This window comes from Amia ocellicauda, chromosome 19 (assembly GCF_036373705.1).
Source record: "Amia ocellicauda isolate fAmiCal2 chromosome 19, fAmiCal2.hap1, whole genome shotgun sequence".
NCBI lineage: Eukaryota > Metazoa > Chordata > Actinopteri > Amiiformes > Amiidae > Amia > Amia ocellicauda.
Genome location: NC_089868.1, coordinates 4,420,756 through 4,442,036, shown reverse-complemented (window position 1 = coordinate 4,442,036; position 21,281 = coordinate 4,420,756). Strand labels below are relative to the sequence as shown.

At 37.2% G+C, this 21,281-nt stretch overlaps 2 protein-coding genes across 2 annotated transcripts in view; both read left to right on the top strand.

Annotated features, from left to right (window-relative positions):
• Nucleotides 1–21,281, top strand: part of agbl4 (AGBL carboxypeptidase 4) — a 764,316-nt gene that overhangs the window by 599,467 nt on the left and 143,568 nt on the right. The gene's annotated exons all lie outside the window — the stretch shown is intronic.
• Nucleotides 329–20,387, top strand: bend5 (BEN domain containing 5). Its single transcript, XM_066691638.1, has 6 exons — nt 329–641; nt 4,350–4,480; nt 7,904–8,270; nt 11,736–11,884; nt 18,701–18,914; nt 20,170–20,387. Exons 1-6 carry the CDS (start codon nt 461–463, stop codon nt 20,364–20,366), a joined length of 1,239 nt encoding a protein of 412 aa, XP_066547735.1. The 5' UTR covers nt 329–460; the 3' UTR covers nt 20,367–20,387.

The window sequence follows — 21,281 nt, the reverse complement described above, 5'->3', positions numbered from 1 at the left end:
TGCAAACACAAGACACACATCGTTTTTATTTATTTTGTAGCTAAATATGTTAATTTTCTGTTAATAAAATATTATTTTCTATAACACGGAATAGCAAACAACATGAAACTAGTTTTGACAGATGTGCAAAAAGACATCCAATTGACCATAACAATCTATTAATGTAAAATAATTGTACTTACATACATGGATACATATATACACACATTCGTTCAAGTTAAATATTTCAGTTGTATTTACTTTTCATTTGTCTGTCTGGTTTCTAGTGTTGATTATTCGAGCCTGTGTGTAGAGGGAAAAAAAAAAAAACTTCTCATTTCCTGAAGTGAGCGGTGAGCAGGCCAGAGTAGTGGAGCCCAGAGGCCTTTCCCTTTCCCCTTTGTGTGTGTTTATATTTTTTATACTTACATAGAGGGGAATCTATTAACCATATCTAAAGTGAAGGACCAAAGAAGAAATAATGTATGCTTTCGTGAGGTTCTTGGAAGACGACGTGTGCTACGCTTTGCCGGTTTCCAACGTGAAAGATTTCAGACCTCTCCACAAGACAGATTTTGATAATCAGAAGGTGTATTTGGTTCACAGAACAGAGGGGACTGGCACAGGCCAACCTGGCAAAGCACAGATACTGGCACTTGCAGGTAAGTTATTTTAACGCATTCTCTTTATTTTGCATTGCTTTTCACTATTTTTACTGCTTTGAAGTTTGTTTGAATTGACCATGGACATATCGGAAAGAACAGCATGCCAACGGCTTCTAATTTCAGAAGTGCACTGTTACTGGTTTCCATCAATGAAAAACAAACAAACCAACCAAAACCATGAGATTATTTTAGGCTTCCGTTGATTATTAATTAAGTAAGAAATTAGTGCACCAACAATGCATGAATGCAAGGTAAACTCGGTTGTCTTCAGATAGGAATCTAATAAGTATTTGAAGATGATTGCGGGCCTAGTTTAAAAGCTGAATTAAATTAATTAAGCATTCGTTCATAGTTTATATAGTTGACATGAGCATGTGGGAGTATTATGAAAAACGTCCGGTTCCGATGTTATTTTAGTCAAATCAGTGTTCTGAAAAGGTCAGATTTGTCTCAATTCTCCTGCACCCCCCATATAAACTGATCGTGTACAATCTAAAATAAGATAACCCGAAAACGTGTGGCTGATGTTTTAGTTCTGCCTAACATTTCAAACATTGCTTTTATACCCGTCGTTTGCACTGAAATTTTTGATTAAATAATAATTACGATTAACTATGTTGTCATAACTAAGTCGAGGCCTAAATGCCATAGAACTAACTCACTGGTTTTCTAATGTGTCTGCAGGGTATCTTATATATAAGTAAATGGCATGTTTCCGCATTCCATTTGTGCACTATGAAAACAGATCAAGCTAACCATCTCAGGAAGATGACGTTGTTTTGTTTACAATGGTGTCACAGACGTGTCCCCATAGATTAACACTGCACTGCGTTCCTAACGGAGCTGAACTTCTAGCTGTAGGCTGACCGAGTTCTCCCTTCATCTTAACGTACTACCATTAACACAATATTGGAGTTTCGTAATTTCAATAATGAAGCTAAATATATCTGCCTTTATAAGCTAACCCTGTACAAAACAGCAAACAAACTCACACTTTCAGGCTTATGTCGACAATCTCAAACTCATAGCTGTGGCTTTATTTTCTACAATAGTCTAAACTTGGCTGTTTTCTACATAATTCATTACAGTGTACATTTACTACTAATATCATTATTAAGTTTATTGCGTGTATTGTAGGTCACAGTTTGTTTGTATAAAAAGAACAGTATTATCTGAATATGAAAAGAAACACAAATAATTAGAATTAAAAAAATATAATAATGTTGCCAGCAGGGTTAACCCACAAACGATAATGAGATCAGTTGGGCCTGCAGGACCATAAAACTTCAAATTCAGCGATGATAATTAAATGAACCCCCATAACACACACATGAGGACCTGTCTTGGCCCACCAGAACAGTACCCGTACATAATGTAGTCACCACCACCTTCAGCAGAAACCAGGCAGCAGTGAAGAAAGCTGTGTCAATGAGTACATTATTTCTCGCACGATTTTGTTCCACTCCTCTCTCAGGGTAGTGCTTTATCTGTGCCATGGCTCCAGGAGAGATGCTGCTGGGATTCACCATAATTTCCCCACACATGGATGAGATTAGGGAACCTCCAAGACCTATCCCCTTTTAAAATCCCTTGCTCTTTCTTGGATAGGAAAGAAAAACAAACATTTCAACTAACAACTGTTGCAGACAGTTGAACAGTGAGTAGAAAGTTTTTGCCCCCATATGAATGGTTACATTGCCTTTGTGTGAGACATGAAGAACAGTGTGGCCATCCCTAAAGACCTCAGTTATTACACTGCCACCACACTGGTCTCTTTCAGAGACGAGAGCTTCAAATTGAAAAACAGTGGGTATTTTCCATACAGGTTTTCATATTATTGACTATTGCTTGGTGGTTTTCTCAAGATCTTTAATGTTATACTGCGATTACACTGCAGCTGCCAGCACAATTCCTATCAACATTGTGTGCTGCATTTTCACTGCGGACAGGCCAAAAGGTCAGACTTGCCAGAATAGATCCTAATTACAATAGGTAATGCCAGAATCGCCACCCATGAACGAGGACAAGTTTTCTCCCCCCGTGAATACGGAAGTATACTAAAAACACCTTGCTAGTTTGCCGTTTTAAGTTAACCTGAGTACATTGATTGCAAATACTCATGATCAAAGGAGAAATAAAGCAACCAACTGAAAGTACATTTTTGGTCATTTGAGAACAAAACTTGTGAACACAAATGGAAAAATACTCCCTTGTTTTATACATTTCTTAGTGTTACAAACTGAAAACAGAGCAACCTTTTGAGCAGGCTGATTTTAGGTTGGCTTTGGTGCGACTGTAGCATTTACACTGCCCTAGGTCTGTACAGAATTGTCCTAAAAGCAGTTTTCATTTATTTCCTATAACTTGGACTAGAGTACATGTCACTCCTATTCTTAGCCAACTACACAGGCTCCCAGTCTCTTTATTAACTTGAAGCCTAGTTTACTGACATACTGAGTTTTAACACATTGCTAGCCACAATTTGGTTTCACAACACTCCTTGTACAAGGCCAGTGTATTGCTGAAAACAGTAGGTCATAGGTCTTAGTTTACTCCCCTTGGATCCCCCCCCCCCCCCCAGATTTCCTTAGTGTATACGTTTCTGGAATAAAGTTGCATTTTAAGGCCTACTTGTTTAAGCTGGCATTTGATTCCTGATTATATAAAGTGCTGTGAGTTAAATCCTGATTAAATGCACTGTACAAATTGGTGTGGTATTTTATTATATTGTATGTGTCTGTCATGAGTCACTTAGCAGACTGTACCATGACTTAGTGGGGGAATCCTCCTGCATCAACTTTCCCCGCTGCTCTGTCTGTCAATATGTCCCAATAGAACGCAGTAACCACTGCCTCACAGTTTTACTTCTAACATTAAATCGGTCACCTCCTGAAAGTTACATTCTGTAGGTATTTGAGAACAGCCAGCTCCTATTCATGTTGCCATCCTCGGTGCAGAAAGGATTTCTCTTGTGATAGCCTCTAACACAGTTTGGTTTAAAACAAGAATGCAAACTTTTATTCTGATAACATTGCAGCATAATGTTTTAATAGGCACAGATGATATCCTTGTTTATGTAAAACTACATACTGCTTCACACATTTGCGCAAGAAATAGAGATTATCACATCGCAACCTTTTCAGTATTAACGCTTGTTTTGGAGCATTGAAATAAAATGGAAATCTGTTTATTAAAAATGACTAATGTAATTTATATTACCCAGCCCCCTAATACAGTTCTCCTTTCACCCCTACATTTAAGTAGTTTTTCCAAAATAATGGTGCGGCTAGTATGTAGTGCTTAAACTGAACAAGCCTGTCATCGTACAGGTAGCTTGATTGAGGAAAATGGGAATCTAACATTAATATAATTTCAGACGTATTTATGACTTATTTGTATTTTATTAGTATAAAAATCATTATAAAAATAATTACCACAAAATACACACACTCAGATGCACTCACACATACTTAAATTTAGTACTTAAATCATCAGTTATTATGGTCCTAATGTGAGACTGATTTTGCAAGCAATATTTTTTGTATAGCCATATATAATAAAAATAATTGAATGGGATATGGGATATTAATGACTTATTCAGTAATTGTTTCTTTCCGATATCTTCATTTTTTTGCTTGTATCTAACTGTTGACATACATCCTTAGCTCTCATGTGGAGACTGATTTGCCTTTTTATTAATTCTAGAAAACATACAAGAGTTTGAACACAGTATTATGCAGAAGAAGATGAAAATTCCCAAACTGTCCACAAATGCTGTAGAAAATTCTGTGGAGAATCATTTTGGAGAGGAGCTTTTGCCACTCAAGCACAAAAAGGTACACCCTCTTTCTTACACTTGAATATCAGTAAGCAAGGATGTCTAATGTTAACTTTACCAGGTCCTTTGTCAAGTAGTTTAATATATGAAATGGAGATTTAATAATTGACATGGGCTAGAACATTTATCAGATAAGGTTCTTCCACCAAGTAAGATTGTGGTGTAAAATGTTACTTTCAGGAGGTATTGCAACAGGTAAATTGGATCCAAATGTTGAAAAGGTCTTGTTAAATATGTACACATTACCAGGTACACCTATAAGATTGCAAAAGTGGGAGTTAATAATGTGAAGTTCTTAACTATATAAGCACACATTGCAAGGGTTTGTGTTTGTCTCACATCCATCCTCTGTTGCATTCAATCTCTTGTGGAGATTTTAAAACTGCTTATGGATTCTGTAATTATATGAGAGAATTGGGGATAAAAAATCCAGTGCACAAGTAAGGAGAACTGATTTATCTTATTGAATCTACACATCGATTGTTAAAAGAATTACTTACCTCAGGGTCTAGCTTAGTCTTACATGAGCCGTCATTGATACACTACCAGTCAAAAGTTTTAGAACACCTCAATTTTTCCAGTTTGTATTGAAATGTACGCAATTTAATGTCTCAATGTACTCTGAAATCAAAGCATAGAACAAATAAACAATTGGAAATAAAATAAATAAATCATGGAATTGTTTTGTTTAACAAAATGTAACCCCTTAAGCTGACAAACCCCTCTGTTACCCAAGTGTTCGGTATCCCATGGAAGCTGAGACTGAAGCTGAAAGCTTTCTAACAGTGTGAAAAATGTGTTTTTTATACCCCCCCCCCTGCATTATGAAATAGGGGGGGGGGGGGTGATACTTGGTCTGAGTAGGAATACAGAATCTCAGAAAAGATTGACAATTATGACATATTCCGGAACCAGACAGTCTACTGTTCAAAACAAGACCATCCACGTTTTGGTAGAAGCAACACGTACCCGGAGAGAGCTCAAAATGTCAAGATTAAACTCTGTTTACAATGCACTAATACACAACAATTTACATAATTGGATCTGATCTTCTCTGTGTTTGATAGAACATCATATAATATGATGTTGGATTAATCGTTAGGTTGTTCTGAACAAAACAAACTTATTTGCAAAGAAATTCGATTGAAACTAAGTGATCTGTGACCATTGGAATGACTGCGCGTTTACCCTCCTGGCTCTGAATGATGGCGGGTTACACAGAAACTGTAAATTTGATGTTTGAGCATGAAACATGCTGGTAGCCAAGAGAAGCTTTCAAACAATGTGCACATTGTAGGAGTAGAGTGTAACTTCTATGCCCAGGATCTGCGCGTAACACTGCCAAATAATGCTTAAGAGGGTGTAGTAACATAGTATGTGAAATGTACATTATTTTTCAGTTTTTGGTAACCTAAACTTTTTTTTAACCTATGTCAGTTTACCGCTTACCTTTTGTACCATGCTTACATTTCAATAAAACCTGGAAAAATGGGGGTGGTCTAAAACTTTTGACCGGTAGTGTATATAACCATACAATGTTGATAGAGAAAGTGCCTAGACTGGCAGACTCCAAGAGGAATCAATTGTTGCAGTTTAACTTTACATTACATGCAAATGATGCTGCTGCTGAACTATCTGAAATTTCGCATATGTCAAGTCTAATTGTTTAATAACATATAGAAGCATACAGATCAATGATGACTATGACATAAGCCACATTATGTTAGATGTAAGTTAAAACATCCTTAGTGAATTAACTTTATATGGTTGCATCACCATATAGTATGTCTATTCATATGTATTTGTTTGCGTAAAAATATATTCACTAACACTTGAAAACATATAGTACCAAGAAATATTCACAAATGTTTTAAGCAAAATGAATGGAAACTGCATACATACAAACAAAACAATTGGCTAGTTTATACACATTTATTATTGGCCTAGGACAGGAGACACTGCTCTGGGAGATGCTATGGTCAGTTTACCTCTCACACATTTATTTAATCAGTCATTTACCTGTGAGAGAGCTGAGGCCCCTGTAGCAGTCTGATGGTCCTCAGCCAACATAATCAAGTTAGTATTATGCCAACAGTTACACAATTTTGAGAGAGTTATTTGATTCAAAAGGCTATTTAAGGAATGTGTATTTAATTCATAGGCCCTAAGATTTGTAATATTTTATTAGAATGTGTAATTATTATTAATTGCTCTCATGTTTTTAAATTTCTTCAACCTCCCACTCAGAAAAATATTAAAGGCAGGAATGAGAAGAAGCATTTTAGGTTAAGGTTTGGATGGGTTGGTTCCTTTATACTGGGCAGAAGTGACAAAAATAAATATATGAAGACTTAATTATATTATACTTCCATAATAATTATTGAAGCATCCCACTAACTGAGAAATACAGGAAAATTAACAATAACTATTTGTTCAGAACTGTGCAGGTTGTTTAAACTATGATTATGTGCTTGCTGTGTGACATTTTAATTCTAACAGGAGAAAATACATTGTGAAGGGGATTTTTTGAAGTAGTATTACAGTGCCTATAGAAAGCCTTTGTTTTCACACTTTGTTGTGCCAGTGCCTCAGAGTCCCATGTATTTAAAATAAAAAAATAAAAAGTGTTCCACTTATTGACACACCATACACCACACTGTTAAGGGGAAAATGTTTTGCCACATGGCGAGTGTTTTTTTTTTTTTGCATACTTCAAATGGAATTGAAGGTGGGCTTTCTTTATTAATGGCTTCCTTCTTGCCATCCTACCATCCTCCACAGGTTTCTGGAGTGCTTGGGATATTTTTGTCACATGCACACTTTGACCAGTCTTGGCCATAAAAGCTTAACTCGGTTTGTGATTTTTAAGGCGATCGCTTACACCTGAGCTAATTTAGGATTAGTATTAATTACAAAGGGGGATACTTATTCAACAAAGCTCTTTCAGTTTTTATCTTTTTATCAGTTTTTTTTTTTTCTTAATAAATTTTCTACAAATTTCTAGAATATATTTTTCACTTGGAAGTTGTGGGATAGGATGTGTAGATTAATGAGAAACAAATATATAGAGGACTCTGGTTGATTCCAGCAAGTGTTCAGTACTATGGACAGCTGCACTGTAACGGCAAAATTCCCAGACCCAGCAGTTCACGAATTTAGAAGCAGTTTTGAGTAGTGTTCTTCAAATCCAGGCCTCGGGGTTCCAGAGTTTACATTCCACCTAGCCCTCAATTCATGATTTGAAGTAGTCATTTACTTAACTGAACCAATGTACCCCCTTTCCTGGTCTATTGCAGTGATGACTTAAAGGGTCCTAAAAACCCTGGATCGTGGCCTAGGTTTGACTAGGTATGATGAAACACACGGCCTTAGTTTACACCAAGGAGAACTGGCAGTTATGACTACTTCTTCTGTTCCCCAGGTACAAGATCATGGGTGCTCCACTGCCAACTCCTCTAAAAGCCTGGCTGCCGTGGTAGCAAGGCTGGAGAAGAATGCGATGAGCTCTTGTGCAGAGGGCGAGGAGGACTACGAAGACAGCCTGGTGGAGGACTCGGGGCCTGAGGAGGCCGTGGTCCCCAGGGTTTTGTACGAGGAGCTGGTGCACAGCTACAGGCAGCAGGAAGAGGAGATGCGCCGCCTCCAGCAGGAACTGGAGCGCACACGCAGGCAACTAGTGCAACAGGCCAAGAAGCTGAAGGAGTACGGCAGCTTGCTGACAGAGGTCAAGGAGCTCAGAGACTTCAACAGGAGGCTGCAGGATGTTCTGCTCATGAGGCTTGGCAGCGGTAAGCCCCAGCCTCACACGGAGGGGGGAGAGGGAGAGTGTACACATTTAAAACCCAGCATCGGAGCCCACCATACTCTACACACTACCATATTTGCAGGTTACATGTCAGCAATTTGGCAGCATGTTCCCCTTCACAGAAGGAAAATATTCTCCTGTTAAAATGTTTTGCTAACATTGAGTGCTGTGAAGTTTTGATATCCTATGATGTAAAAAAAGAAATCACAGAAATGGTCAGTGATCATTTGAATTAAGCAAAATATATGTGGAAGTTTGAGAGGGAGGATAGAAAAAGCTGAATTTCTACATTGTTATATGTAGGGTTACCTACTTTTTCATTAAAACTGAATGTAGCATTTATGATCCATGTCTGTTTCACCGTTAAATCTCTGAGATTTGATGACATCTTTAAATGTAGGTAGTGACAGCTATTGAAAGTAGGTAGCTCTTGTTATATTTAAAAAAGCTGTTAAAAAAACAGTTACATGGTAAATGGCAAAAAATATGTTTACTTATCTTACTGATTTCATATTCCTATTATTATAGGCTAGTTCATTAGGATTCTGAGCTCCAGCGCTGTGGGTACATGTTCTGTAGTTGTCCATTGTTAATACAACTCAAGCAGAGACGAGAGTTAAGACTCAATAAGGCGCACAATAGTATGTTGTACACAGATGATGCACACAGGAAATCACTTGCTATTAACATAACTTTGAAACCACAGATTTTGTTAATGTATTAAAATGTTGAATGGGTTACCACTATATTAGATTATCTAAAGAAGAATCTAATAAAATGAGAACTGATAGTTATGCCAAAGCTAAGTTTCATTTAACATTTCTCACTTAGTGTTATCCATAAAAAATAACCACTGAAACGTATATATCTGGACATAATTAATTAATTGGAGTAGAGCGAAAGAAGCCTACTCTTTTAGATGGCTACTAGTGGTAACTAGCCAGCCATCAGCTTGATGCAGCATTCAGACTCTGCAAGAAAGAGGCTTGAGATTAGAAAGCTGGGGTGGTTTCAGGTCAGGAATGCATTGAGCAATATTAAAACTCATCAGCTACATGGGAGCTTAGTGTAGTCAGCCAACAAGCCAGCTTACTGGGCTAAAATGAACCCAGTGTCTGAATGGAATCCTTACTCCAGGTCACACTGCTGTAACTCATGAGTCAGAAGAGAACTTGGATCTGCTTTAATACATCTCAGATCAAGAGATTGTAGAGGTCCTATTTTCATTTTACTATCTTAATTTTGATTAATACCATAGCTATTGAGATTTCCAGTAACCTAATTGGTAACCTGCACACCTAAATATGAAAACAAAGTCCACAGCTCAGATGTATAGGATGGTGGAGAGGATTGATGATGCTCTTATAGAGAACTCTGATGCTCACAGGAACACCGTTATCCACAAGGTTTTCAATTTCAGTTTTAGTCCATGAATCAAGCCAACCAAGCCCTACCTGCTCCCTAACCTGTGGGAATGCTGTTCATAGTTGGCCATGATATAGTCCAGATCGGAAGTCATGAAGTTTAAATAAGACACAAATCTCTTCGCACAAGAAAAACAGACAATAAAACATAAGGAATTTACTTTAGACTTACCTCTAACAGAAGAAGGAGACTTAAAGCAGTGTTTATATCTCTGCTCATTTTACTGAGTCTTATTTTCCCAGTTTATATTTTCAGAGTATCTCAGTGGGAAACTGGTAAATCTCTCCTCGCAGCATTCGTTTTCAAACATATATATATATATATATATATATATGTAAATGACACAATGCAGTTTGGTAAGTTTTAGTCATAGTAATTGGGTAAACACTAGCTGCAATCATGTACAGCACATTATTTCATTTTTATTCTTTGGTGGATTAATTGTGAAATAAATTCATTTTGAATGACATTTTATGTAGTTGCTTGTTAAACAATTAAGTTAAACAATTCTTTATATATGCTAAATGAATAGTCATATTAACAAGAATGTGGTTCAAAAATGTATTAATACCTTCCACTAACCTTGGCTCTTGATGACCATACTTTGGGTACACTGTATTTAGTTTTAAGGTGTTAAAATAGTTCTGACTGGTACTGCTTTGATTTAGTGATTCAAACTAGTTGATATCAAGTAGTACCTTTCTGGAAATGTAATAATTATTAATTTATCTTACAACAGTTAAAGGAGATTCACCAGTTTTAGCCCTTATACAATGAAAAGCTCTTTTTTTTATTAGCTTGGTAATTTTTGTTTGCCAAGTAATTCCCTAAATTCTCAAACATCCCACCCCAAAATAATCATTGTTACTCACTTATTCATTCCAGAGCATTGTTGTATAAGGCTATGGAACTGTTGTACTATTTTCATTAGTTTCAGCAATTACACTGAACAAAAATATAAATGCAGGTGAGCTTCCCTGAGGCGATTTTCTGACAGGTTGTGCAGAAATTCTTCGGTTGTGCAAACCCACAGTTTCATCAGCTGTCCGTGGTGGCTGGTCTCCGATTATCCTGCAGGTGAAGAAGCCGGATGTGGAGGTCCTGGGCTGATGGTTACAAGTGGTCTGCGACATACTGCCAAATTCTCTAAAATGAAGTTGGAGGCGGCTTATGGTAGAGAAACTAACATTCTCTGGTGGACATTCCTGCAGTCAGCATGCCAATTGCACACACCCTCAAAACTTGAGAAATCTGTGGCATTGTGTTTTGTGAGAAAACTGCACATTTTACAGTGACCTTTTATTGTCCCCAGCACAAGGTGCGCCTGCGTAATGATCATGCTGTTAAATCAGCTTCTTGATATGACATACCTGGCAGGCGTATGGATTATCTTGTCAAAGGAGAAATGCTCACTAACAGGGATGTCGAATTTGTGCAAACAATTTGAGAGAAATTAGCCTTTTCTGGGATCTTTTATTTCAGCTCATAAAACATGGGACCAAAACTTCACATATTGCGTTTATATATTTGTTCGGTATATTAATAATTTAAGATCAATCGTCACAATATGTGATGCAACATGTCTTTGCTAACTGTTAATGCACTATTATAGTGTAATATAATCATATAATTTTTGCATTTAAACCTTAAGTAAATCAAAGCTTTATAGTATTCTATCGGTTAAAATGCAGTTGTAAATGTACAGAGCTGTATCCAAAGCATGACAAAACAAACAAATTGCTTCTGCAGTATTTTACAAATTTACTGTTATTGAAACTTGTCAAAGTAGTTTTTAAATACAATGTCACAGTACATACCTGTGCAGATGCATCTTCAGAGGTGTGTATTAATAAATAAATGCATACATTTTTCAGGGTATTACATGTTATATATACTATATTTTGTTTATCATTGATTGCATATTCAATAATGGAGCAAGCCTGCCTGCATGTTCTATTAAAAGGTTTTGAGTAAAATAATGTCATTGTTTATCAGCTTCTGTCGATCTTCTTCCACGTTGTAGAGCCTATGCATGACAATGGCACTCAGACAATCAAGGCGGAAGTTGTGGAGCCTATTATAGAGCCACAGGAAGTATGTCGGGAAGAAGCAAACACCAGCTCCAGCCATTCGCCCTCTCTCAGAACTGTATACACTTTCAATGATGGCAAGGTATGTGTAGTAGTTTCATATTTACAATGATTAACAAAAAATGGGCCTGAGCAACCACCACCCCCACCATGCTTTTAATTGTAGTAGCTAGCCACTGTCCTGACATTGGTTTAAAACAACAACAACAAAAACACTTAAATAGTGATTGGCAGGTGAAAATTGTGATTGTTTACAAAAGGACATGGAAGGGTAAAAAGACGAATTATCGGAGGCAATATGATTCAAGATTGAATTCCTCTTCCCAAGTACAATAAACGCATCTATTCTCCTTTGTCCTGCATAATTATTTCTGGGGTATTTTTGTTATTCTCATAACTGCATCTCTACCCCCCTCTCAAAGCTGCCTTTCACTTTATAAAACGATGTCCCCTTATTTGCGCTCTCAAGCACTGGTTTTAAACTTATTGATTTAAATTAAATAAGCAATTAAAAACCTCTTAGATAACATTTTTCATTTGTCATTTCATCCTTCCCGGTTTTGTTTGTGTTTGTTTGCTTGCAGTGTATTCTCTTTCAGTTCAGCCAGGAAAAACTCCCACACATGGCCCCTGGCCTCATTATTCAATTTAATTTGAAGTGAGCAACAAGGGTAGCCCTTGAATAAAAGTTTAAAAAAATTACACCAGAGTTCCCAGAAAACCTTGTAGACTGACCTCTGCCCTTCACTGAGTGTGAGTATTTGTCAAAAACTTTGAAGGCATGTATCTTTCAGTCTGTTTCAGCGGCCCATACAAATCACCCTTCAGTTTGAATCGTAAAACTTATATCAGTTACAGTTTAGTGCAATAATGTACAGAAATGAGGTAAGGGTATTATTATCCCCCATGTGCACAAGCTTGCTAATAGTTTGCTCTCCAAGATAAGTCTCTTTATTTTCTGGAGACATTTAATTGGAGACATTTTGCCACAATTCTAGTGGAAGCTCAGCTCCTGCTTTATCTAGCAATGCTGCACAATCTTTAAGTTTGTATTGGCATATACATTCACTCTGGGTCATTGCACATTAAATATGATTGTAGCTTTGAGGAGATAAATGTTTCCACTTGAAATGTATAAGGCAAAAGCCTGTCTAATGCATACAACCTGAATTAGGAAGTAAAGTACTAGTAATTTCTGCAACTTTTTTGGAAGTACAATGTGTAGCAGATGCTGTGCACAGTGGTTTTGAAATGGTGCTTAAATCACCATACTTGAAATGCTTGACAATTTTGTTTGCAATGTAACTGATTGAAAATCTTAAGTCATTTGAGAGGGAAATAAGCAACATTTTAATTGTGTAGTACCATCTGATAGTTTAGCAAAGAATGCAGTTTTTCTCTAAAAAGGAAAGACCTCTCACATTATGCTGTTGGATCAACTTAAATTTCTGCAGAATAATATGAGGCTCAATATGAGGCTCCGAGTGCTTTAACAAGTAATCAAATTGATATGTGTACGCAGTTCCAAGCAGTGCTGGTTTCATTTCAGACTGTCATAGTTACAGCATTTCATTTTTTTTCTTTTTTTTCTTTTTTTTTTTCCCCAGACTGCTCCCTAGTTACCTTCCCATGTGGGGCAGAAATACTATGGCTGCCATCTTAACGGACTAAGATCTATAGTGGATATAAAAATACTTTACAATACCATGATCATTTTACCACGATTTTGTGCAGTGCAAATCATGCATTTTGTTTGTCAAAGCCTTGCCAATACTGTATCTAATATGGCTACTGACACTTATTTAATCATGTGTTTGTTTCATTCAATAGTATGAAATAGATTTGGATTTAGCACTGTATTGTTGATATCATGTACATTGCTCTGTTAATCTATATATATTGTTGGTGCTGCAGGACTGATTAGTTATAACGCCCAGTGAGAAAAATGCAATGCTCTATCCCCAGGTATTCCCCATGGGATGTTGAACTATTGGCTTAGTGCTGTTGGGGTTGGATAGGCTCAAGTTGGCCAGGGATTCCTTGGCCTTTAACACAACAAGGACTCCTGTAGTTCACCAACAACCTGTGAGCTCTGCACTCTTACTAGTAAAAGCTACATTAGTCTTCTCCATGATACTTCCGCTGAGCTGTTTGCACTGTGGAATTGCAGTGTGAAAACCATAATGTGGCTTAACTGTACACACAACTGACATCAATCCCTTGTTAAGCACACACGGTGGAATAGTGAGCTGTGTTGATGAACAGTTGGTGACAGTGCAAAAGAAAAAAATTATAGATTTTAATAACTATTTTGTGCCTCCACATCCATGAGCTGAAATTAGCAAAACATGCCAGCCTTACTAGATAAACTTCAAGCCCCAGTGGTCCATAGCCTAGAGAGCTGCCTTGGTTGCAGGATACATCAGTGTCAGTCATTTTGAGATGAGGGTTATTGGAAACATGGCTTGCTAAAGAGTGAGGCATTGTTAAAGACTCACTAGTGTCAGGTTTTTGAAAGCATTAATGAGGGTGAAAACTCATTGAGCAATAAAACAAAAATAAAGCTGTGCAATAAAGTGAATTGTTCTGAAAAAGTAAGTGGTCTAGGTTATTCATGAATTGAAATTAATTAAAAAGCGAGATTGGTAGTGGAAAGATGAGGGGCAGTTATAAGGTCAGGTTTGTAAAAAAGTGATCTTTCTGGTGGGAAAGAGGAAAGTCACTCTAGGTGAAGCTGTTACTGTTGCTTTGTTTCATTTTGACCTGTTATATATTGCCAATTGTGAAGGTACTTTAACACAGTCGTTTTCAACTAGGGTTGCCACAATATAAAAATTAGTTTTTTAATTGAGATTGTATTGAACCTTTTTATCCCTACTTATTGAATGTAATTGAAACTTTGATATATAGACTATGATATTTAAATTAGTTTATAAATGGATTCCTATAGGAATATGAAGCTCTGTTTTGGCATGACATACCTTAAGTGTTTAAAATAAAGCACTTGATACAACTCTGCCTAGAGCAAGCTGTCCACCAAAACTGATCGGAGGTTGGTGGTCAGAGAAACCACCAAGAAGCCAATTGTAACTTTGAAGGAGCTACAGAGTTCCATGGCCAAGACTGGAGAAACTCTATATGTGGCTGCTCCATAAAGCTGGGCTATATGGAAGAATGGCGTGGAGAAAGCCATTGCTGAAAATTGGTCACATCAAATCCTGTTTGGATTTTGCCATATGGTATGTGGAAGACACAGCAAAGATGTGGCAAAAGGTTCTCAGGTTGGATGAGAATAAAATTTTACTTTTTGCAAAATGCAAAACACTATGTTTGGGGCAAAGCCAACATCTCCCTGAGACAGGGAATAAAATTTACTTTTTTTGCCACAAGCCACTGTGTCTGGTAGAAGGAAAAAACTTACCAGCCACTTGGTATTTTTACCAGCCAAAGGCAAACATCACCAGAAATACATGAGGGTGCGTAAATGTTGTGAACACATTAAAACTTGACATTTATTCAGGTAATTAATCAATCACCATAACAAAAGCTAACTGCACACCTGTATAGACACTTAGACAGGTGCATATGAGGGAAAAGGATCTGGATAGAAATACATGCTCCCTCACAGTTTCTACTTGCAAGTGTTATAAGGTCTTTGATCAAAACATTCTATTGAATTATAACACTTGCAAGTAGAGACAGTGTACAGGAGCATTGTTTGTAAATTAATCAATCACATATGAAATAACATGGCAGCTAATGGGGATCTGTATAAATACACCAAACTAACACATGAGAAGGGGTGTTGTATGGTGACACATTGTCACTCTTCATACTCCTCTTCCTCTTCAGTGCTACTCCCTTCTCTGGGTTTCTGCACGTCATTAAAAGTCATTAAAATGAATGTTGTCATTAAAATTCATTGTTTATAAGCTACAATGTAAAATTCTGTTTCTCTGTCTCATCTGCTCTATGACCACTGTTTTTGCAGCAACGCATAACCTGACACCTGCCTTATCAGCTGAGAGTGCCAGGGTTGAGAGAGGTCCTTTGGTCTGGGTAAAAAATATAATCTCTAGGGATGATGACAGACAGTAACGTACTTTCCATTGGTCAATGCAATGCCTATCTTCCGCAGTTGCGCAAAGACGCAATGAACCACACATGGTTCTCTTCAGCAGAATGTCGGCTACGCAGCAAAAAATGTATGTCTCTGTCACAAATTTCCCCAGAAATTAATACGTCGTAATTGATGAATACTTATCTAACACAACAACTTTGTTAAATAAATATCTATGTAATAATGCATTATTAGAAGACGTTTGGAAATGGCATAATAACAGCAGACCTGTCAACTCTTGTATTATTATTGTTACCGACATTATCACAACTTTTTATTGTCACAATTTCAAATTAACTATAAATGTTGTGACTATTTGTTTATAAAGGAATATTTTGCCATTACATCTGTAACTGACTGACCAATATGTTTTTCTTTTTCAATTTTTATACATTTTCATTCAATTGCCAGTTTAGCAATGTGAGCTGCAATGAAAATGCCTTAACATTAGCGCTGTTTTATGGTCACAACAGCAAAATACAAAATGTATAAGACCTATCAGCTAATTTATACAATCTATTTGACTAAATGATTGACTTTTCCACGTTTCCAAACCACACTCAACACACAGACTGCCGCTCTACATTCAGAAACACACATGTGGGTTCGAGGTACAGCGAATAAAAAGTAAATAGCATTAACTTGCTGTGTATGTAATATGAATGTGTTTGTTGCTCCTATTTCCTTTTCTGTCATTGCTAGTTTCGCAGAAGGGTTTTTGGCTTTTAGGTGGGTTAACATATCAGCTGTAGATTCATGGTAGTTTAATTGCACTGCACATATTATACACGTATGTGCTTCTCTGTAAGGAAGCTGTGGGAGCGCGTTGTAGCGCAGATATGCGCAGACCTGCAGATTTCCGCAGATATGAGCAGACCTGCAGAATTCCACCGATTGTGCATATATGAACTTTGTCAATTTAACAAAGTACACTTTGAACCAGGTCATTAAAAAGTTAGTAATTATGACTATGAAAAGTCATTAAAAGTCTTTGTCTTTCCACATCCTTAACCTGCAGGAACCTAGCTTCTGCTTCATTGCTCTCCATGAAATATGTCCTCCTGGACCGAAGGCTGTCCAAATGCCATATATTTTCAAAAAACAAGATATATTGTGGTTGGCCAAATCAACTAAGATACCAACACTACAACGTCAACAAATTAATTCGTATTCTGAAACATATCGACAAATAGAAATTAAAACAACTTGAGTTCCGGTACACTTGTTGCCTACCCGCCAAAGTGGCTGGTAAGATTGACAGATTTACCAAATCTACCCACATTTGGCGGGTGGCGGATGTAAATTGTATTCCCTGCCCTGAGAACACCATCCGTGCAGTAAAGCATGGTGGTGGCAGCATCATGTTATGGGGATGCTTTTCATGGCCATGGGACTCAGAAACTTGGCAGGATTGAGGGCAAGATGGATGGAGCAAAGTATAGGAAAACCTGCTTCAGTCTGCAAGAAACTTTGAACTGGAGGAGAGGTTAACCTTTCAGCAGAACAATGATCCTAAACACACAGCCAAAGCTACACTGGATGGTTTAAAACAAGAAGCTGAGTGTCCTAGAATGGCCCAATCAAAGCCCAGACCTCAATCTAATTGAGACTCTCTGACAAGAATTGAAAGTTGCTGTTAACCAATGGTGCCCATCCAACTTGAGAGCTTGAGCAATTTTGCCAATAAGAATGGGCAACAATTACACAAACCAGATGTGCAAAGCTGGTAGAGACTTTCCCAAAAAGACTCTCGGCTGTAATTGCTGCCAAAGGTGCTTCTACCAAGTATTGACAGGGGTGTGAATACTTATGCAAAAAACAGGGGTTTTTTTCAGTTTTTTTATGTTTAATATTAAATAAATAAATATATATATATATATATATATATATAGAGAGAGAGAGAGAGAGAGAGAGAGAGAGAGAGAGAGAGAGAGAGATTTTTCAGTATCATTGATACCCAATAAATGGGTATAAATAAATAATAATAAATATATAAATGTTTATATAAACCTATAGAATTAAAAAATTGACATCAATCATTAGCTGAATCATTTCAACTTTTGCACAGCTGGCAATAACTAAAAAGTTTTTTTGTTTTTTTTTCTGCATACATGACTTAGATTGTTATGTCCTTTTGATGGATGGTATTATTTTAAGACATGGCTTCTTTGGTGGTTCTGAAATAACAAATCAAATGACAATCCAATTTGATCAAAAATAATTCAGTCATTTTAAACCTGTTTTCTTTCTTAAAACTGCTTAAATTTATATCACAGATTTGTCATAGTTATTTACTTCTGCAAGTGCAGAACTTCACAGTGCTGTAAGGTTTACAAATTACCTGTTCCATTGATATGGAAATGTCTGATTGTTTTTTATGTAGATATTTCATACACTGATGTGAGAGAGAATGGGTTCACCAGTACACTTTACAAATGCAAAATAAATTATGCTTTCACTTAAATGTATTGTTTGTAAATTAGCAATACAAAAGTGTTACAATTTGTATACACTGACATTTTGGAATTATCAAATATTTTCACTTACTTCAATACTGATGACCAACATGATGAAACATGTACTTCCAAGCCATCTGCCTTTTTTCAAACTGTTGAATCAAAAGCAGATGCTTTTACCAGTTGAGCCACTTGGGAGCCCCCCAGGGTTGGTTAGTAGTTAAACTGTGAGGATAATTCTTCCCTCAGACTTGATTCCTGGAAATATATTTTGTCAGGTGATGAGACAGTAACTAAGTCCTTTAACTTATTTTCCTTTTAGGTGCATCTAGGAGGGGGGATTTGGGTAGAGGAGGAGAAATGGTATCAGTTGCAACGCACACAAGGAGACTCCAAGTTCACCAAAAATCTAGCGGTCATGATTTGGGGCACAGAGACTCTGAAGAACAGGAGCGTCACTGGGGTGGCCACAAAAAAGAAAAAAGACGCCTTGCCCAAGCCCCCTCTCTCCCCAAGCAAACTCAAAATCGTCAGAGGTAAGACCACAAGAATCGTCTTGGCCACTATAGGAATTGGCTACAGAAGGCTGTCACAATTAATAGATACATTCCCTGTCCTCAGCCAGGCTAACAGATGCAGTTTTCTGGTGTCAGACTGGTTTCAACCCATCAATCGGCTTTAAAAGGCAAGCATTTTTGCCTTTCTTAAAAAAAAAAAAAAAAAGTATTTAAACATACCTGCCAGTGACAGCAACGGGTGTTTTGTGACTGCAACTTAAAATATGGAGCATTATTTTATTCTATTTATTTATTTATTGACAAACCCTGGATGTCTTAGTTGTCCCAAGGAGTTTGTCTAATTTTTACAGGAAGGAGACAAAAGAAAATGTATCTTTACTTTGCCAAACCAATTCATTAGTGTATGCCAGGGGTGCCCAAGACATCGAGTGCTTTCAAGTCAATCGCAAGAAAATTTCCAATACGGAGGTTTTCAAAATGTCCATGCATGAGAGTTTTCACATTCCAGAAATGCAGTGACAGAAAAGCAGGTGTCTGTTTGTGTCTGCTTGTATTGTGTATTGGGAGGTTCAGGGGTTGAACAATATTGATAACAATGTGACCGTGACAGAAATCGCTCTCAGGGATGGGGATGGGGTGCTAACGGAGATTATTAGGCAAAATGTGTGAGATGGTGACAACAATGCAACATTGACAGAAATTGCGCCCGGGGGAGTGGGGGATGTTAACAGAGATTTGTGTGCACAATGCGTCAGACTGGTAGATCTCATCAGGCTGGAAATTCAAAAAGTATATCTGATGTCAAAAAAAGCTTGGGCATCCCTGGTGTATGCATAGTACACACATTGCAGTTAGGCGAGATTAATACCATGCTATGCTAATCACTGACCTGAAAGAAAAGGCTAATTGTAATAGAAGGTGATACAGTATAACCATTCTGCCCTTGCTAACTCCCTGGTCTAGGCTGTGTTCTCTGAAACTCCCTTTTTAACACAATTCTGAGGGTCCAGCTGATGTGTTGTGCTGGAATATAATTGCTTTTACAGGCTGTACTTTATTCAGATGCACCTTTGTATGCTGATACCTCAAACCCTGAAATATTAATATTAAATTAAGAAAAGAGCATTGCAGCACAAAATGAGGTGGCGTACTTCCCTGTGTACCCTCACCCGAGCTGAGGTGCCTGGAAGGAAAAGGTTTGGGTCTTCAGAAGCATTCAAGTAAAAAGTAAATGATCCTTTGTCTTAATGATGTGTATCTTTTTCCTTTTCAGAATGTCTGTATGACAGAGTATCACAAGAAACAGCAGACAGTGCAGAGATCACACAAAGATTGTCCAAAGTGAACAAATACATCTGTGAAAAGATAATGGATATCAACAAATCTATCAAGAATGAGGAACGGCGAGAGTCAAAGCTACTGATTAGACAGACAGTCAAAATGGAAAATTTCAATTACGATGGCATGTAGTGATTAAAAGTTGTCACCATAGCTTGTTCTATTCCTTATGGAATGACTAAGAGGAAAAGGGTGGACAATATCGTTCCTTCTGCCATTTGTGATTTTGCAAGAGCCCAAGAGGCTTTTCATGCAATACAAACCAGTGCCTGTGAGACAGCCTTGGTATTTGATGGCATGTCATTCATTGATATGACTGATGTGACAGTAAGTGGCTGGGTGGCATTTTGTTTTAAGAATGTAGGATGAAAGACGACTTTGATGGGAGGAATGACTGTAGAGTGCAAACCTTGCACGTGGCTGAGATATAAATGAGACCTTGCATCCCGGAGCACTTCAGAGAAGTATACATATCTTCAGCATAGGTTTTCTGATTTAAAAAAAACCTTTAACTAATGTTTTATACTATAAAGTGGGGATGTCTTACTATACAAATACCATCTGGGAATGCTATGTTTAAGACAACACAGCTCTAGGTAGAATGATTTAGGAATGCACTACTTCAGTCAGTTTTATCACACATTTATGTCTTTTAGTCTTTGATTTCCATAGCACCTTTAATAACATATAGTTAACATGACCTACTTCTACATAGCTCTATTCATACAGCGGAATTATTACAACTCAAAGTTACATAAGAGTACAGTTCACCTAAAGCTGTAAAAGCATTGGAAATGCATTACAATATCTTCATAATTGCAATAATTCTGGAAACCAAGTTCTATTTAATTAACAACTTAATACATTGAAACAATGACATAAAAAGACAAACTACCTACTTTTTTTTTTCTTATTCTTCTCATGTGCAAATTAATTTATTTTAATAAGATATTTCACCATGGGCTGCTGTGACATGCTCTAGTGACAAAGCCTGCTCTAACTGCATGTTGAGCTCTAAATCCAGACAGTGCTGGTACTAAATAATAG

Excerpts from the sequence above, each read along its gene's own strand:
- bend5 (XM_066691638.1), top strand. The coding sequence starts at position 461 with ATGTATGCTTTCGTGAGGTTCTTGGAAGACGACGTGTGCTACGCTTTG. Across the intron at positions 642-4,349 it reads ACAGATACTGGCACTTGCAG|AAAACATACAAGAGTTTGAA; the intron begins GTAAGTTATTTT and ends TATTAATTCTAG. Across the intron at positions 18,915-20,169 it reads CAAACTCAAAATCGTCAGAG|AATGTCTGTATGACAGAGTA; the intron begins GTAAGACCACAA and ends TTTCCTTTTCAG.